The 19,773-nt window shown below is 46.6% G+C and overlaps 1 protein-coding gene across 2 annotated transcripts; it reads right to left on the reverse strand.

The window, feature by feature from the left end:
• Positions 1-62: 62 nt before the first annotated feature.
• On the reverse strand, positions 63-18,395 carry arid1aa (AT-rich interaction domain 1Aa). 2 transcript variants are annotated; one of them, XM_069143132.1, is made up of 20 exons: positions 17,172-18,395; positions 14,423-14,641; positions 13,631-14,302; positions 13,434-13,529; positions 11,535-11,775; positions 10,476-10,565; positions 10,204-10,374; positions 9,097-9,634; positions 8,820-8,965; positions 8,643-8,728; positions 8,312-8,521; positions 7,976-8,180; positions 7,687-7,840; positions 7,386-7,549; positions 7,050-7,269; positions 5,840-5,965; positions 4,678-4,771; positions 3,602-4,448; positions 3,338-3,468; positions 63-3,243 (listed from the first exon to the last, which is right to left on the reverse strand). In XM_069143132.1, exons 1-20 carry the CDS (start codon positions 18,075-18,077, stop codon positions 1,369-1,371), a joined length of 7,191 nt encoding a protein of 2,396 aa, XP_068999233.1. In that variant the 5' UTR covers positions 18,078-18,395; the 3' UTR covers positions 63-1,368. The 2 variants fall into 2 exon arrangements, with proteins under 2 accessions (XP_068999233.1, XP_068999232.1); XM_069143131.1 differs by having other exon boundaries at positions 7,386-7,555.
• Between the last annotated feature and the right edge of the window lie 1,378 nt (positions 18,396-19,773).

Genomic DNA, 19,773 nt, shown 5'->3' on the forward strand with positions numbered 1-19,773 from the left:
GAATTCACACCTGTGTTTGTCCAGAAGAGGTCATTATATTCCAAAAGAACGAAACCACCAAACAGCTTACGAAGATTTAATGTACATTTATTCTTACCACGTGGAACATATAGTATAAAGATTTCATACTGAATAAATGATATTCATTGAGCCAAAAAAGGGAAAGGGGGGAATTTACATGTTGTCTTAGCTACATAGTCTGAAATACAAATATGCAGAACCCATGACTGGAGAAAATTTGTCAAACGTGTACTTCATCTAGTTTATTTTCGTTGTACCAGGAGATAACAGGTTTGAGCCGTGTCTGCCATACTAAGGAGCTGTGGAGAAACCAGAGGAGTGGGTCTAATCGGTGGGGACTGGAGGTCACGGACCAAACTCGCATGTCAGCCTCCATCCCTCACCAATAACAAGTGTGAGAATAGTGACACAGACAGAGACGGACACAGAGAAAGGAAGTATAATGTACAACATTATATATACACCACAGCAAAGCTGTATTTGAAGTTGAAAACCAGTCCTAAGAGGTGATTTCTTTTCATAAGGGTATTCATACAATCAAGGGATAAGAGGAGGTAAGGGTGTTGTAGGTTCTCGATACTTTGGGGAAGAAAGCCATTTTCTGTTTAACACCAAACTAAAATGACCTCAAAACTCTAGAGGAGCTGCATGGTCAGCTTCTGTGTGAAACGTGTGTTACAGAATGCTTACACTCAAGAGCAGTACGGTACAGAAAATGTCCTACAATCTACTGCACACTGCACAGGCCTCCCCGGTGAAGGTGTCTATTGACAGCACTTTGTCTACTGTCGGGCTGACTGGTGAGAATCCAACTACAGCAACTATAACCAGTAGGCCACTTTGTCAGTCTGCTTCACCTCTGAACGTCAACCAGTTACAGACTCATTGTGCCCTCGAGGGGAGAGCTAGGGCACACTGCGTCTCCCAAACTCACTGTAAACGAGACAGCAACTTTGGTTACAGTTTTTGTTTTTCAGCTATTTATTTATTCATTTATTTATCTTTATTAAAAAGTACTTTTCCCCAAAGTGCAGAACAGTGTCCCAACTGTGGTGCTCTGCTCTGTATCATCCGGTTGGCATTCATGTCGCGAGTAGTGTCACTTTGTCGGCATCTCTCTGGTTTTGTAATCCACCACAGCTCTGTGATCCGCCCCCCCCCCCACCCCCCTTGAGCAAGGCTGGCTTGGGGAGGGCTCAGAGAATGGAATCTGAAGGATTTTCATAAATTAAAGACAGTCACTTGAACTTTTCTTGCCCTGTTACACACACACAAGCCAGGATACCAGGGAGGAGGGGATTGGGGTTAAAACCCCCCAAAAAGTGGAGCCACGGCTCCCTACAGCTGTCATGACTGGCCGATCAAAAAGAGTACATCACAGATAACATGAGAAACCAGCGAGTTCATTAGGGGAGACACTGAGAGGTCGAGGAGTCTGGACTCGTGTAGTGTGAACTCTGAGTGGTTCTCCTCCACCTTAGCTAAGGCGTGCAGAGCCCGGGCTGCTCGCCGCATCATGTCCGGGCTTGTGGGCTCGAAGTGCATCCCCTGTAGGTGTAGTAGAGAGCTCTGGCTCTGTTGGAGCTGTGTGGCAGCCAGACTGTCCTCCAGGAAGCCCAGCAGGTTGCCCACACTGCCCTTCTGAACAGCGATTGCTCGGGCTGCCATAGTATCACCCTGGGCCAGGTTGGCCAGCAGGACCACGGCCATCTCCCTGCACACCGCAATCTTTCTGTCTCCGATTAGCCGCACCAAGTTCCCATACAGTTTCTCCAACCGACTGAATGGTGGAGTGGCCAAGATGAGGTCCACATTGTTGTCTTGGATGCTTAGCTTGCTTAGCGTCTCCAGGACCAGTCTCTGAGGTGACAACGCACTGTGGGGGCCCAGTGTGGGGAAGGGGTCCTGGGCCTCTGCTGAGGGACAGACGGCCCAATGGAGAAGACCATCAAACAGCGGCAAGCAGATGCTCTCGGGGTAGATGGAGAGGTCCAGTTGGCCTGAAATGTTTGCCAAAGTGACCAATGTGTTCTCCCTCAGGAGCTCGAGGCAGTCCCACCACCATTCATCCCTCTGGCCCACTCCCTCGTCTGAATCCTCATCCTTCTCGTAGGTGAGCGGGGCCTGCTTGCGCTCAGGGTGTCGGTGGTGGAGCAGGATCAGGCGCCCCAGTAGCAGCAGCAGCCCGGGATGTTTGGACATCTCGTGGTCATTGCCTGGCACAAAGGAGAGGCTGCGGACAATGTTGGAGACACAAATGCAGCGCCGGGCTAAAGAATCCTGCCAGGTTGCCAGTGCAATGAGCGGCCCCTCGTCTTTGCTGTGAGGCTCGTCCTCTAGGATGGTGCCCGTCTGCTGAGCCTGCTGGGTTAAAATACTTTCGGGGAAAGGAATGGGTCTGTTGTTCTCCTGGTGACTTTTAGAGCCTTTCTCCACTGCCTTTGTCTCAGAATCTGTTTTCCTCTCCTCGTCACTGCTCGGAGAGGCGCTTGCCTTCACTGAGACTTTCTCTGCTTTCTCTGAGAAAGATGTGTCTTTTGGCCTTTCTTCCTCATCTTGATGCTTCCTTTTTTCCTCCTCAGCAGGCAAACCATTTTCCCGAACGTGTTCTTCTGGGACTCGTCGCTTCAGTAAAATTGTGGGCACGGGTATTCGCTCTCGAGTTTCCAAGAAGTCTTTGCGCGGTTCAAAGTGGGTCTGGATGTGTTCTGTCGAGTCTCCCCCTCCAGCGCTCCAGTGAAGTAACCCACTGTCAAACTCTTGCAGTTTGCCGTGATTATTTGACTGTGCAGCCACAAATGGGTCCTTCTTTCGCACCACCTTCAGGGGAAACCTGTCAAACTTGCTGGCCTGTTTGGGTCTCTCATGGGCCGGTGAGGATGTCGATGAGCCTTTCTGCTCAGATGAAGAACCCTTGCTCTTCCTCTCCTCATTTTCGGTCTTCTCGTCCTGACCCCGAGTGCATTTCTGCTCATCTTCCTCCTCTTTCACACGAGCTGGCCCCTCTGCTTCTCGTTCCTCCTCATCTTCGTCATCTTCTTCCTCTTGTTCCATATCCTCAACCCGTGGTTCGTCCGTGCCGCCCCAGTCTCGTTTCAAGGCATCAGGATCAAGTAGTGTCCTCTGGCCGGGGTCCCCAACCTCATACTCTCGCAGAATACCAAAGATTTCAATGAGGCATCGTCTGAAATACTCAACCACCAACTCCAGGAGGCCCGGCAACTGAAGACAGAAGACAAATACATCAAATATTAGACACACAATCACCAAGTAATCTGCTATAAAGCTTCATGAAGGGCTCAAAATTAGGTCTCACCGTGTTGAGATCGAAGGTGGAAATACTGCCGTCATCATACAGGAGAATGTTAATGGTATCCAAGGCCCACGTACTTTCGGCCAATAAACCAGACTTTAACGACATCATGACCCTCCAGGCCTCCGGGGTGCCTAAGAAATCAAGACAACAAAATAAATTAGTACCAAGTACTTTGTCAGCAGTAATTCATTTCGACAGTGTTGTCAATAATGAAGAAGGTCAAGACGAGAAGATGTGTTCAACATTTATAATCTATAGTCATACCAATATCTTTCATGGTGAGTCTCCGCCGTGGTTTTAGGACAGGATGGGAAGCTTCTATAGATCCTGGGGGAAAAGGCATGTCTCGCCTTATTAGAGGCGACTGCACCGGAGGGGGCACTATGTGAGACGCAGGCACCGGGGGGCCGGCCTTCTGCATCTTCATTACTCCGTGCATGTAGGGGGATTTACTGGGTGATGTCCTGCTCTCCATGGGGCGGGGCATAGAGGCTGGGCTGGACACCTGTGGAATGTGGTTCTGCACCCCCTGAGGGGGCTGGTAGTTGGACTGTACTGAGCGAGGCATGGATTGGCCAGGCCCAGCCGGACCATAGGAAGGCTGCCGAGGGCCCATCTGACCCCCCCACTGGCCATCGTGATTCATGCGCTGTTCTGGTGACATCATCTCCTCCGAGCGGTTCATGCCGGGGAAACCGGGTCCCTGGGGTGGGGCCCCGGGGCCACCCTGTCGACTGGGGTAGTTCTGATAGTTGATGTCTCGAGGTCCCTGCCACATGCCTCCCTGAGGACCCTCAGGGCCTGACTGCATCATCTGAGGGGGCATATTGGGTTGAGCATTGGGCCCCGTCGCTCCCGGCAACCGCTCACGACCAAAGGGAAAAGGGAACTGATTGCCGGGTCCAGGTGGACGGCGATCAGTGCCAGGATAGGGCCCACTGCCGCTGTACTGATTGTAAGACTCCTGCTGTCCTGAAGAAGGGGCAGAGGTGCCTGATTGCTGTTGCTGCTGCTGCTGCGGTGCTTGTTGTCCACCAGGGAAGGGCCCACTGTACTCTGACTCATGGCGCTTTGATGGAGGGTAACCGCCTTCCACAGGACGCTTGTAACTCTACAGATAATAAGGTGCAGAGAGACAAATTCATTACACACCATTTCAATGAACCTGTTGTAAAACAAATAAAATGGCTCACTATAAAGTTTCCTCTTCAAAAAAAAAAATCTACAATCATAACACACCAGCTGCATCGAAAAGAAAAAATATATCTCAAAGTACAACTTCGATAGTATCGGTGTACTGAGAATAGTGGGAGTTGGTGTACTGCAGATGGATCATTTACCTGCTGTTGAGGGTACATTCCAGGTTGCTGGTTTGGGTAGGAGCCAGTAGGGGGCGTTCCCTGTCCAGGATACTGATTACCATAGGAATCATGCCTGCAAACATCATGCCATGAAAATATTATGCACCTCTCATTAAGTTAAGAACAGCCCCACTGTTAGGCATGCATGGTCAGACACACAATCAGCATCACAGTGCACGGTAATGTATTTACAACCAAAAAAGACCAGATTTTCCTTTTTGTTCAGTTTCAGACTCACATTTTATTTAGCCTCCATCATACTTGACTTTGTTGTATCAATATGATTTTTTTTTTCTAGAAAACTTTTAATATTTAGTGGAAACAGCAAATGTAAATCTTCAATATAAAGACACAGCTCTGATTTTTTTTAACTGTACTACGCTGTAGTTGGTGAGTAATACCAGCCTCTCGACAATTTAAATAGGATTTACACGTTCAAAGTACATTTCAGTCAATACAACTCTGTGTGTGTGTGTAAGCGTCTTACATTCCCATAAAATGAAAGCCCAGTCCAACTAGCTAGGAGCATCAAGTAACATTGGAAGTAAATATTTCACCCCAAAGGATGACAAAAAAGCTCCAGGTCATGGTTTGAGTATGTTCTGATAAATATTTGTCAAAATGATAAATATCAAAATAATGTGACATTACTTTTTTCTTTTTTTTTTATTGTACTCTATTAATCCCCGAGGGGAAATTCTTTCGCTACGGCAGCATCCCGAGGGGGAGCTGCTGCAACAGGCTGCCACGACCGTGGCGCCAACCAACCTGAGGTGCATGTTTTTGGGTGATGGGAGGAAGCCGGAGAACCCGGAGAGAACCCACGCAAGCACAGGGAGAACATGCAAACTCCACACAGAAAGGCCCAGGACCGGATTCGAACCTGGAACCTTTTTGCGGTGAGGCGACAATGCTAACCACTGCACCACTGTGCCACCCATAATCATACAACTGCATGAAATAGGCTGTCTTAAAGAGACTAACGAATTTCAGTCATCTTTCAACCTTCCGAGACTTCAAAAATGTATTTATTAAGATTCACAATAGCATTATATTTGTGTTATCTGAAGAAAGATCCGTTTCCTCTGACAGTGGCTTTAAACCCAAGACGTTTGCCAAACAAGTGCTTATGTGAACTGACCGTGGCTGCTGTGGTGGGAAGCGATTTGGCGAATACATCCCCGTGTCGGCGTTGGCAGGCATCATAGGGTTTGGCTGAGGAGCACCGGATCCCATGTTGCCCTCTGGGCCCATTCCTTGCTCCGATCTAGGAAAAGCAAGACAATACACATGGTAGGATTTTTTTTTTCTCTCTCCCCCCCCCCCCCCATATTTTGCTACATAAAAATTGTGCTAGACCTCATCTGAAAAGAAAAAAAAAAAAAGCAGAAAACTGAGGTTACAGTCACAAAAGGTCAATACAAAGATTATCTGGCTCCAAAGACTGCGACTACTAACATTTATTTTTTGAATGACCCAAATTAAGCATCCAGTTTGGTGACAAAATAGTGACACAAGTGAGTTAATAGTGGTATTAATGGTGCTCAGAAAAACCTGATATAGAGCCTTAATTTGTTATAATCTAAAGGGCCAGTACTGCGTGTGCAGAAACTGGCAAATGGGAAGAAAATCTTGAATAAAATTACCAAAATTTAAATACTGCTTGGTAGAATTTTGGCCTTTTGTTGTTAATATACCTTTTTGACTGCTGTGTACCCATTTAAAGTTTTAGACAAGCAGCTTATTCCTGACTGTCCATACAAGATAAACTACTGCTGTCAGTTAAGAATACATTTAAGTCTTAACTAAGAATAAAATTTTATTTTTTTAGTTAATTATTTCTGTTGATCTATTTTTCAGTGCAGCAAAACTTTTCTTCTTTCTCAAAACACAGAGTATCAAAGTCCCCATGTCAGAGAGCAATACTACTAATTAGAATAACGAAAAGTGAAAAATAAAATGAAACAAAAAAATGGATTTCATGAATGCCAACTATTGAAGTGGATCGCTCACTTCACAACATGACACGTACCACCGTCTTTTCAAAAATCACATTTCTTTCTTGTGTTTAAGATCCTATTTGATTTTTGAGTCCAAAATAAAACCACATAAAACAATGGCAGTTCATAACTCACTTAGAGCCTAAGTATATAAAAAGACAGCTAACTATTGGGCATTTTCTGAACTTCAATGAAATGTAAATCAATTCACTTTTGAAATTGAGTAATCATTCTTACTTTCCCTGACTTGAATGGGACCGCTGAGGTTTGGCTGATCCATAAAAATACCTGGTTATAATCAGCAGTGTTCAGTGACCTTGAAAATGCCATCTTCCATTCAATGATTCTTACCTCCTGTCGTAGCCTGGTCCATAAGGAAACTGCTGTCGGGGCCCCATTGGCATCGTGCCCAAGGCCCCAGGCGGTCCTCTGTTGAATGGAGGCTGCTGTTGTTGCTGCTGCTGTTGTTGTTGTTGTTGTTGTTGTTGTGGCGTCTGCTGCTGCTGCTGCTGCTGCTGGTCACCCACCCCACTGTTCGGGCCCTGGTTGGCAGGTAGAAACTGCTCCCCGACTGCAAATATATTCAGAATTACAGCACATTAACAACTGATAAACTGAACTGATTAATTAGCTGAGATTAACTGAGCTTCTACGACAACATTCAGCTCGTCCATTCAGTTCACCTACCTTTCCGCATGTTTCCAAAGGGGTCCTTGTTGGGTTCGTAGGGGCCCATTCGACCTTGCATGTCTGGTGTGTTCATGCTGGACTGATAGGTGGAGTTGGGTGTCATATTCTTCCGGGGGAAAGCAGGGTCGCTTCCTTCAGAGAAAGGGTCCTGCAGGTTAACACTGCTCCTACGGGAGAGGCAATGGTGCAGGGAGGGAAAATTTGAAGTGAAAGAAACCAAAGAAAATTAGTTCCACTGATCATAATAATGTCTTTCGGAAGCCAAAGATCCACTGGTAAAATCTTAATAGACGGTCACCTTGACCCGGGTGGCATGGGGGGCATTTGTGTATGAGGAGTGGAGGCCGGAGTGGGAGGCTTTAGGTCTCCACCCTCAGCCATGGAGCTGCTGGTGGACTGGGGTGTCTGAGGACCTTGCAGAGAGCCTGACCCAGCTGTGGAGCAGAGGGACGCTTCAGTTTGAAAGGAGAGAGAAGAAGACAGACATAGCAGGTGACTTTAATGACACTGCAATACAGCAAGTTGTGAATTTTTGTTGGTTTTGAAATTGCATCGATGTGTTTTACTGAAGTGTTTATGTCTCTAACCTGGAGAGGGTGGCTGGACTTTAGCAGGTTGGTTCTTTTTGTTGTCTGTAAAGATCTCAGGAGGAGGGTCTTCACCACGCTCGATTTTGCACTCAAAGGCGTACAGACACTGGATGTACTGTTTCTTCAAAGAACTGGCAGCACTGCTGGACGTACCCACATTTAAGGAAGTGGCCAGATCGCGCCATTTCTTATTCTTACTCACCTGAGACACAAACACACAAGACAATTAGACAAGAAAGACAATGGAGAGCAAGCAGCACAAGTACTCTGTAATTCATTGTTTAAAAAAAAAAAATAAAATAAAAAAAAATAAAAAAAAAAGGGCATATTAACCTGTGCCATTCCTCCGATCTCTTTGACTGACATATATAACCGGAAGAGGTCGAGCGGTTTGCGTCCTACAGCGGGCAGGTTGGTCATGGGCATGGCTTTTTCTTCAATAAAGACCAAATAACGGTCCACCCACACCTTCCTGTCCGGCTCGGGTCCCAACTCATACAGGCGTGTTATCTTTTCATTGGTTGTGGTGGAAGAGTTGGATTTCTGTATTGTGTAAAAGATATAGGAAATCAGTTTTAAAACGGAGTGGAAATCCGACAGAGTTTCTACAGCCGCAGAAGGAAAATGAGATGGTCAGCCTCTGTTATTACAGCAGACAGGTTACCTTCGATTTGGGTTCAGGTTTAGGGGTTCCACCCCCATCTACTTTGTTATTCATCTTATTGTTCATCTCTGGACTCGAAGCCATACCTAAACACAATGACAGTGATTGAAATTGGCTGAAAAGTTGACACTTTAAAAAAAGAGAACAGCCACGTGCAGCCATCTCTGTACAACTTACCACTTGTGTTATTGGCCATGTTTGGCCCCATGGGATAAGGTGATCCACCTGGAGTGTTCATCATTCCAGGCATGTTATTCATCGGAGGGCCATACGGTGGGCCAGAGCCCATCATGCCTGGAGACATGTTGGGGTAACCAGGCATCCTGGACAAAGAAGAAAATATATAAGATGCTGTGACAAAGTACTGTACAGGTAGTTTATATAAAAACACAAGGGAGAAGTCCTTGAATATTGCTTTGTGGTAAAGGCACTTGAGAAAAAATTGGTAACCAACCTGTTGTGCATGGAGTTGGTGGCAGGATGTTGCATGGCTGTGGGATCCTGGGGGTTTCTTTTCATCCCTGGAGGAGGACACATTCCTGAGCCAACCTGAGGTGGCATGTTGCCCATGTTAGGGGGCATGTTAGGGGGCATGTTAGGGGGCATGTTAGGAGGCATGTTAGGAGGCATGTTGGGAGGCATGTTGGGAGGCATGTTGGGAGGCATGTTGGGAGGCATGTTGGGAGGCATGTTGGGGGCCATGTTGGGGGCCATGTTGGGAGGCATGTTGGGAGGCATGTTGGGGGCCATGTTGGGGGCCATGTTGGGAGGCATGTTGGGGGCCATGTTGGGGGCCATGTTGGGGGCCATGTTGGGGGCCATGTTGGGGGCATAGGGACGAGCTCCTATTTGATTAGGAGGCATCCTTCCTGGAGGCATGCCAGCATATGGCGGCCCTCCACCCTGTCCGGCCATGGGGTTCATTGAGCCCATGCCTGGACCAGGGTAGTTGGCATTGGGCATGTTGCCATAACCAGGTTGCCGGGGATAACCTAGAGATGACAATATAACCAAAAGAAAAACAAAATCAGTTAAAGTAATCCCTTAGCTGGAACTGAACGCTGGTCTGAAAAAACAGAAAACCACTGCAACACCCTGAAAGTTTATTGGTATTCATAATTAAAAGTGCCGTGTTATAACTATGACAGTCTTTTCCTTAAAAAACTGTGACACAGACTTTTCCCTTCCAGCATGCTAGCAGGGAGAGCTATGCACCCAGAGCAACAAGCCTTTGTCACAGTTTCAGCTCTACTGACAGGAGCTCTGCTACGTCAGCTGACTCTATGCTTCACAGCTATAAATAGCTGCAACAGTCAGAGGGAGGGACCAACAACAGCATGGTATTCCTGAGGCAGGAAGATATATTCCATAGGTTTGTCTAGTGGGATATGTACAAGAGCAAACTTTACAAATGGATCGTAAATTAAGAGGAAAACCTTTATAGATCAAAATTTAAGCAAAAAATATTCCCTCTCTAGAAGCAATTTCTTAAAACAGTATCGCAGAACAAAATCAAGCTTTTTCTTAGATTCAAACCAGAGACAATTTAAAAAGTACAAACCTTGGGGGCCATATTGTCCTCCCTGCTGCCCGTAGCCACCCATGGAGTTGTTCTGCTGATATGGGGCCATCCCAGGATGCATCTGTCCCCCAGAGGACTGGCGTGGAGACAGTGCAGAGGCAGACTGGGGGGAGCCGTAAGGGGGCATCTGAGGGTTTCTCTGCACGAACACTGAAAGAGGGCAAGAGAAGAGACAGTGCTCAGACTCGCATGCAACAACAAAGAGTCTAGACATATTTCAATGTACACTTTGCCTTTGGACAGCAACATACCTCTGTCCTGGGCCATAGGAGACTGGCTCATCGCAGGGTGTAGGCTCCCATCTGACTGCACACTCGATGGCCTGGGAGGCATCTGGGTCCCTAAACAATAATAATTAGGTTGGTGAGCGCTCCAGAGGGGTACAATAAGGGACTACAATGGTGACTCTGATTCAAAGATATTCTTAAAGATACTTAAAAATACTTTTTTGATGATAATTTGTGTCCACGTAGTTAGAAATTTAAAAATAAATGACATCCACACCCCCTTTGAAAAATTCTGAATCCGTGAATATGGTAAAAGTTGAACTACTACATATAAAATGTCCCCTACGTCAACATGTTACAAGTTTAAACTTTTGCAAGACAGAAATCCATTTACACCAACAAGAAAACCCAGCAAAGTAACATTATGGTAGTTATGGTAACATGGCAGCAGTCAGCGTTTTACTCAAGTTCAAGCTTTCAACCGCCCACTGTTCTACTCATTCGTCATTGATACGTCATTCCCCGCAAATGTATGTTTTGTGAACAGGCATTGTCCAACCAAACAAAACTAAAACATTTTAGAGTGTAGCCGAGCTCTCGAGGTGCCAGAGGAAACCAAATATAGCAGGCTAAGTTTTAATGCTGCCGATTACTGTGGAGCGTCATCGGGCTTCAATGAAGTTCAAAGGAATGAAAAAAACATGTTACGCACTGTGGTGATAACTTTCTCTATCTTTAAAGCTCTTAAGGAAATATTTTAAAGAAGGAAAATCCAGGTTTGAGTGTATAATCGTATCAGTTTAGCATAAAAATGTATTTAAAAAAAAACGTTTAGTTCCTGTTAGTGCTCTCCATTAAATGTGTAACTAAATGATAGAACTAAAACCGTCATGACAACACTGTGTAGATGCTCTTCATAGCAAAGCACCAGTAAATTGGCAAAAAAAAAAAAAAACCCTACAGATGTTTAATGGTTCAAGAGACAATGGTCAGTGATTTCACATTCACACTGTGTCTCGATCACAAACGTCAGCGCTCTGTTACAGATCATATGGCACATTTCACTGGGAGTGTTCAGCCCACCTGGCATGTTGGCGGGTGACAGCGGCCCAGTACGGGGTGTGCTTGCGCTGGCAGGGGAGCCAGCTGGGGAAGGTGAAGGCCCTCGGATGCCTGGCAGGTGGGGGGACGTGTGGGGAGAGAAGGGCGACTGAGCGGGGTTGCTCTGCTCGCCCTGGCTGCTTGACACACCTGACGTGCTCACGCCGGGACTCAGGGCCCCCTCTGTACCTGTGGGCAGGTCATCGATGGACCCCGACAGGTCCTGGAGACACATGCAGGAGAGAGCACAGGTACAGTCAACAAACAGTCAAAAAAACAACATGCAAAAATAGTCAGTGTCTTTTAATTTGCAAACAGATTAATCCAAACTTTCTAAAATATTATGTTTATTTCATATGCTGGTTGTAGTATCAGCATGCTGCAATTCCCCTCTGTGTTGTTAAGACATTAGTGGCAGATTACCTCACACACACACACACACACACACACACACACACACACACACACACACACACACACACACCCGGAGGCCTTTGTCCTTATTTATCTTTCTCAAAGAAAAAGTGAGTGTGCATTAGTGCCGGGGGTTGTCATGGTTACCAAGGTTTGTAGGATGCAAGCAGAGTCAGCATGTAGCGCCAGCCTCCCCATGTGATTTCAATACACAAACAAAGTCTCTTGTATTCATCTCAGATTTTTTGGGGCATTTTCAAACCTGTGCTTCGATCCAGAAAAAAAGATATGATACACTGCTGCATTTTAGTTCTGATCCGGTTCACATTCACACTGACTCTTTAACAAACAGGCCAAGTCTGTGTAACATCAAGTTGTTCAGACTGATGAGGGGACTCGGTGATCGGATTGTTTTGGTGATGTCATCCTGCATCACCAAGACGCACATGGACACATCAAGTTCTGGTGACTGGTCAATCTGCACTGTGATGCTTCATGCGTTTATATTTATGTTCTCTCGAGGCACAAAGAGCTCACTGAGAAATAACTGCTAATGAATATTATCTGTGGGCTATTATTGTTGGCTGCAAACAGATTGCATGTTACGAATAATGACAAATAGGTTGAGACAGGACAAAGATTAATCGTCTTGTACAGAAATATTTCGGAATCATTACTGCGGGACCAATCTGTCTTTTCAATGGACTTCATGAACTGACAAAGTATACAGAGGCTTCAAGCACAACAGACAAGCTTAAACTGATTTTTACTCGTGTGCAGACGTATTACCGTAGTTACAAAATTATTCACATTACCATTAGTTATGTGGATCAATTACAGGATCACTTTCTATACAGTTCAGGAACCACAGATGGATATATTTGACGTTTAGCTTTTAAATGTATGCTAATAATAATGATTATTATTTAAAAAAAATGTTTTATCACAAAATACTGTTTTGTCCCTTTGCCTTCACACCACAATCAAAGCGAATCGGCTCAGAACTGGACTGAAACCATATGTTAAAATGGTCCCAGTTTGGTTGTTTGGTTTGCACCACTGTTTACTTGTTATATTTCTCATCAGCCCAAAGCGCCCCACCTCATTTACACAGCATGTTTTCCACAAGCATCAGCCTTGAAGCTGTGCCTCAACAACCACACAAGTGCAGCAGCAGCACACAAAGTCCAAAATCACTGAGGAACGAAGAGCACAGCAGCCACAACACGAGCAAGCAGGAAAAAGTAAGCTTTTAAAACAATAACAGCTGATATGTAAAGTAACACAAAGTTAACTTTGGATGTTATGAGCCTCACACTGTCATCACTTTGAAAAGAGATAAAACTAATGTGTATAAAAACTATAAGATAGAAAGATAAGGTAACTGTCTTATATTACGGTGAAAAGCGAAAACAGTGTGAAAAAAGGCTTTTATGTTCCAGCGGTGATAAAACAAGCAGAACTGACCGGAAGGCTGGAGGGGCGGCCTTGACCGTCCTCTGGGCCAGATTTAGGCTGAGTGGATGGAGGGGCGTTGGACTGAAATGAGTCTTGGGATACCTCCTAATGAACAAAAGAACACATGCTTAAGTGTACTGACAGAGATACAGAAACACACACAGAGAAATTTATAATGTGAATATAATCATGACAGAGGCTTGTACCTGCTGTTGTTGTACAGGAGGAAAACGCTGATAAGGTGACTGTTGTGCTTGCTGCTGCTGCTGCGGGTTCTGCTGCTGCGGGTTCTGCTGCTGCGGGTTCTGTGGGTTCTGTGGGTTCTGTGGGTTCTGCGGGTTCTGCGGGTAAGCTACAGGCTGCCCCTGTGGATGTTGGCTATGTCCCGGTGGCTGCTGTGGGTGAGACTGTGACTGCTGTTGCTGCGAGGGGGGCTGCTGAGGCCCCTGCGTGGATCCGGGGAAGTTGGACGGGCCTTGTGATCCGGGGGCAGCCTGGGAACTTGGCTGCTGTGGGGCCTGACTGGGAGGACCCTGCTGCTGGGCGTAGGGAGACTGGCCAGACTGTGGCGCTGAGGCTTGAGAATAAGGTGGCTGAGACTGTGGGGGCCCTTGGGATGGACCTGGCAGTGGACCCTGGGACTGGGGGGGCATGTGGGGCTGCTGATAGGGTGGTCCTCCCTGGGTGTGTGGAACAGATGTTGGCGTTGGGTGGGGTTGCCCTGGGTAAGGTGTCTGGCCTCCAGGTTGTCCAGGTGGGGGCTGAGAGTATGGGGTTTGTTGCTGACTTGTGTGAGGCCCCTGGCCTGGCTGGCCATAATATGGTGCCTGGCCCTGAGAGCCATAGCCGCCTGGTCCCTGCTGTCCGTAAGATGCCATCTAAATAGAAGACCCAAACACAAATCAGCATCCATGCCGCCTACAGTGTGTTTACCGTCTTAATGTGTTTGTGTCTAAAGATTAAAATAAAGAGACATAATTCTGAATGAACCAAAATACCTGTGGGCCATACGGCATGCCACCCATCCCTCCAGGGGTACGTCCTTGCATTCCCACTGGGTATCGCTGGGGACCTGGCGGGCCATAACTCTGACCAGGGTAACCAGGTCCTGGTTGTGGACCTGTAGGAGGCCCTTGCTGTGACTGCTGACCGTATGGACCGCCTGTTCCATATGGCTGACTTCTCATTTTTCCCATTGGGTCCATGGGACTAGGTGGCTGGACATGGTAAGAACATAAAAACATGAATTCAGTCAACAACTATACAACATGGGAAATTGAATTAACAGAAGCTGCAGCTTACAAGCAGACCTCCTCACACTAATTATGCCACTACAGCATTTTCTTCAAAGGTTGTAAAACACTTGGCTGCAGTGTGCAATATTTTCATACCCAAATGTATAAAAATAAGCATCAGTGAATGGGGAAATTGAGCTTTTTTCACCTTATTTCCCACAGTCATTACCCTCGTTTCTTTACCTCACTTTGCTATAGTTGCAGAAGTCAACAGTGCTATATATATCTACTTTCGAATGGAGGGCAGTCTGCCCAATCTTAAACATATCCCAGCTGTGCTCCTGTTTTGAGCCTGGTCCAAGTAGCTTTTTTTTTTTTCTCCCCAGAGAAGGCAGTTTGGCTCTAGATGAATGACACCAGAAATGAAGGAAGTACTTTCACAACAGCCGGCGAGAGTGAAAAATGTACAAGAGCATACTCCTTCTATAACTCTGCAGATAGTATAAACACTATTAGGGTGAAAAACAAGGTGTGAAATCATTGTTCCCAAGCTACGGTTACACTTCACTCGAGCCTCGCATTGAGGAGCCCATCGTTCCCTCACCTCCGACAAAAACTGTTTCACATCAAACGGTCAGGTATCCAAGATTATTTCAGCAAAAGAAGATTTACTCCAAATCTAAAGCAGACCCTTACATTACTCTCAGTGAATCCCCATGTGTGCACTTTGCTGAGAAGAGCACCCTCGGCTCAACAACAGCCCTTTAACAAAACAGTATGCAAAATGCCTTATGTGACATTTTGCAAGATCCCAGATAATGAATTGAAATAAATAAGAGCAGCACATGGCTAATCTGCATAAGACAGAGAGGAAACTCCCTTGGTGGGTGAGAGATGGTGGACTGCCTTCTGATTGGTTTGAGGGGGGGTGGGGGTGGGGGGTAATTCTTTGCAGTCACAGTCAAAACTTGTGGCATGCCAGACACAGCAGCAAACGGGCCCACATGTCCTCACAGACAGAGCTCAAAATTGGCCTTTTTGCTATTTTGTAACACGAGAAAACATAAGAGGTCCATCGGTTTCTCTTGAGAACATCAGGGACAAATAACGTGGTATGTCAATAAACAAAGAAGAAGAACAGAGCAGCAGATGTTGTCATAGGTGATTATGTTGTGAATAGAATAACTGCAGTGATGCTGTTCTGTAGTTTTATTTGGATTACACACAACACTCTACATTTTATATACAATGATGTACACATACTGTGCGTCAGCACCGGTTCTGGTGGGACAATTAAAACCATGCTGCACATCTGTAACACACAGGTAATAATTAAGCCCCCCACCCTCCCCTAATTATTTTTTTTTTTGTAAATATTTGGCATGCATTAAGAATAAAAAAAAAAAAAAAACCCACACCTGATCCATTTGCTTGAATAGCACATGTAAAAAGTGGAGCTGAAAGTAGGAGTGGATCAGCACTACCCCTGATGACCCTGTGATGAGCTAATGCCGCGTCTCCTTATCAGCAACTGTTGCCCTGCATCACATGTAATTATAAATGGCCCATGAGCAGCGGATGAGGAGCCAATCAGATTTCAGCTAGCATGTCAACCCAAGACCAACTATCTCCTGGCTCTGACAGTGGGATTTTACCTCCACAATTCAAATCCCAGTGCAAACAGCGATCTTGCAGGCTGCACTCATAAAAAGCAGGGCTGACTGTTTACAGGCACGCATGGCGAGTCCAGCAAGCTGCTTTTTTTTTTTTTTTTTTTTTTTTTTCTCCCCTCTCCCCCCCACCCCACCCCACCCCCCACCCACCCCCAAGCACAGGGGTGACTCGATAAATCTCCGCAGGATAAAAGGATTTAAACCCTCTCCTGACAACCTTACGGGGACTTTTAAACAATTTAAAAAAAAAAAAACACCAGCCAAGTGAAACAAACGCGTGAACGCAACACATTCCTTCCGCCATGGCTGCAAAAAAATTACAGCGAAATCGGGGCAAAGAAAACAAGACAAACAACGACGAGCGTAAATCCACCTCCACACACGCTTTATAAACTCCCGAGAACACGTCGTCCTTTACGTAAAACCGCACAATACAGATGCACATGTAGAAAAGTGCAAGTTTAAATTCAGAGAATAAAAGACGGCAGCTCAAGAGACGAAACGAGCCGTTGCTCGTCGGTATTTTCGCCCCTTTTCAAAGTCGGGCCTTCTCGGCTGCCTGAACGTCCTTACATCGTTTCAACTACTTATATCGTCTCGACGCGCGTCTCTTCTGTTCTTACATGTCTGTATAAATGTATTTTAAACGACACTTATTGAATGGGCTGGTGTAAAAGGGTAAAAAAAAACACACACACACGAGAGGCAGCCATTTTAGAGTCTTTGCGAACTAGTATCAGACAATGGCTGGCCTGCTCCGTTGAGAAGCGGCGAGGAGGAGGGAAGGAGACGCGCTAAAAAAAGCCGACGTCTCGTCCCTGTAATAATGTGGTTTTTACCTGGTTTCGAGCCAGCGGCTGCCCACCGCTTCCCGGGCTCATAGGCGACGGGTGATGGCTCCTTTGTTGCCAGCCCGGATTGCTCCCTCCGTACTGGCCGCTGCTGCCCATGTCCGCTGGTCCCTTACTGGCTCCTTCTTGGCCGCTGTAGTCGCTCGACGGGTAGTTTGGATATCCGCGCGTCGAGCTGGGGGACGTCAGGAGCTTGTTGAGCGTCGGTGTGGATGTAGGCTGAGGGTTTCCGATGTTGTATCTCTGGTTGCTGTAAGATCCAGCCATCGCCGTGGGTCCTCCCGCTGGTGGCTGCTGCTTAGCTGGCTGCCCCCCAGCTGTCGGCGCCTGGGCGCTGCGAGGGGAGTTCATGGCGTACGCCTGGCCGGGATAAGGAGTCCTGTTCGGGAACGGGTTGTAATTGTTAAACTGGTGGTTGGAGAAGCCATGCTCGTGGGAATTAGGTTGATACGGGTCCATCAGGTTGCTCGATTGCACGACCGGACCCGCAGCAGCTGCCATGCCAGGGCTTTGTTGTCCGCCATGTTGATGAAAAGGGGCCCGACCGTAGTGCTGACTGTATCCGTACGAAGGTGGAGGAAAAGCGGGACCGTGGTGATGCACCAAACCGGGGTGGTTATTCCCCTCCGGTCCGACAGAGTCATTCTGGGTATTATTGTTAGCCCTGGGCGGGTTCCCATTCCCGTTCTTCATCTCAGGTTCCCCTCCTCCCCCTGCATTTCCACCGTCGGCCCCGTCCTGCAGATCCCCCTGGCCCGGCGATCCGCTCTCCAAGCCCGGCTGCTTTTTGTCCGACTGCTTCTCCCCCGGAACCGACTCTTCCTTGGGGTCTCGATCCGGTTTTTTGAGTTCGGAAGGCGGGCTAGTGTTCAGAGTGGCGACCTGAGCGGCCATGATATACCCCCCCCACCTCTCTCTCCCTCTCGGCGAGTCAGTCACAATCAAAAGCTAGCATTGAATATAAATAATTGTTTAGAACCATTTATCCTTGTGCCGATTCATTCCCGCCCCTCACACCGGACCGAATCCGGCTGCCATCCCCCCGGTTCCGGTTCCGTAAATGGGTTAGAGAGATGATGGAGGCTCCATACAATGCGTAAAAAAAAAAAGCGACAGAAATTGTTGTGGGAGTTGTGTTACTGAGCCCGGGTAGAGGCAGGGAGCGAGCCCAACCAACACGAGGCTCCGCTACATACAGCCATTTTACTGAGCCGCACGGAGGACTGCAAAACACGGAGCGGATCTCACCCAAGGCGGGCTGGACTTTTTTTTTTTTTTTTTTTCCTCTTAAAACATCACGTTGTCTTTTTTTTTTTTTTTTTTTTGCTATAGGTGGAATATTTTCTGAACTCTGTATTTTAATGTGCGCCTAACTCATAAACGGTGTACTTTTAAATCAGTCGCCGCTCAAGAAGCTATGCGTCACAAAAAAAAAAAAAAAAAAGTATGGTGAATTACATGACGGATCAGTGCAGAAGGAAACTAATTTATTCATGAAATATATAATTTTTCAAGTGTGTGTGTGTTTGCGTAGACGTAGAAGCAGCAGCTGTACGCGAAAGGACTGCTGGGAACTAATTTAATAGCCCGGCTTGACATACATGCAGTTATTTTCCCTTAAAAACAGAAAAAAAAAAAGACTAGTCATATATTTAAATTCATCTAAATATATTTGGCTCATACATGTGGCTTTGAACGCTGCTGTTTTTCTCTAATTTTTTTTTTTAGTTATTTCTAACAAGTATTTCTGAGTGGTATTGAGGCAAGATAGGCATCACACACACACACACACACACACACACACACACACACACACACACACACACAGGTTTTTCCAGAGCAGAAGGAGGAAGCCTTGCAGCAAACGAGACTACCAATGCACATTCCCTCTTCTTCCCTCCCCTGCCTGCTCTGCTCTGCTCTCTTCTACCACCCCCTCTCCTCTCTGTCTGTCTCTCACTCCAGCAGAAACACTCTCTGCTGAGTGTGGGGGGATGGGCGCGCAGGCTCCAGCTCTCTCTCTCTCTCTCTCTCTCTCTCTCACCCTTACTAACATTGAACTACACCGCGCAGAGAGAAAAAAAAAAAAAAAAACACAAGACATTATCTACCAGAAAGAAGATGCATGGACAGTTTCAAAGTCTCCCAACAATTAGAAAAATAGAACATTTGTCCCCCTCCTCCTCTTCCTCCTCCTCCTCCTCCTCCTCTTCACCCCCTCATCAAATGAAGCAGACATTTTTGGCACCCACAAAACGCACGGGGTGTGCGCGCAAGCACTGTGCAGGACTGGTAATGAAGTGTGCGTGCGAGGCCGAGGGAGTTTATTGTTGGAAATAATTAAATGCAAATACATTAAAAGGTTTGTGAGGCGTTTAATAGTTCGATTGGGCATTGATTAAAATTTAGAATTGGGGCGTAAGTGGGACGAGAGTGCCTTTCGCTTTCTTTTCTCACTCTCGACGCACGCGCGCGCAAACACAGAAACTGTCTTGCTCTCCCTTTACGCACACACGCACGCACACACACACACGCGCGCACACACACACACACACACACATCTACCTCTAGGGGGCTTATAGGGGAAAAA

This window comes from Embiotoca jacksoni, unplaced genomic scaffold (assembly GCF_022577435.1).
Source record: "Embiotoca jacksoni isolate LCO1_2020_lvr unplaced genomic scaffold, fEmbJac1.0.p SCAF_11, whole genome shotgun sequence".
In the NCBI taxonomy this organism is placed as follows: Eukaryota; Metazoa; Chordata; class Actinopteri; family Embiotocidae; genus Embiotoca; species Embiotoca jacksoni.

What these genes read in the sequence shown, in the direction of transcription:
- arid1aa (XM_069143131.1), bottom strand. Translation starts at nt 18,077, where the DNA reads ATGGCCGCTCAGGTCGCCACTCTGAACACTAGCCCGCCTTCCGAACTC. An exon ending in AGGACAATATGGCCCCCAAG is followed by an intron (nt 9,635 to 10,203) that starts GTTTGTACTTTT and finishes TGTCATCTCTAG; the next exon opens with GTTATCCCCGGCAACCTGGT. An exon ending in ACCAACTCCATGCACAACAG is followed by an intron (nt 8,966 to 9,096) that starts GTTGGTTACCAA and finishes TTCTTTGTCCAG; the next exon opens with GATGCCTGGTTACCCCAACA.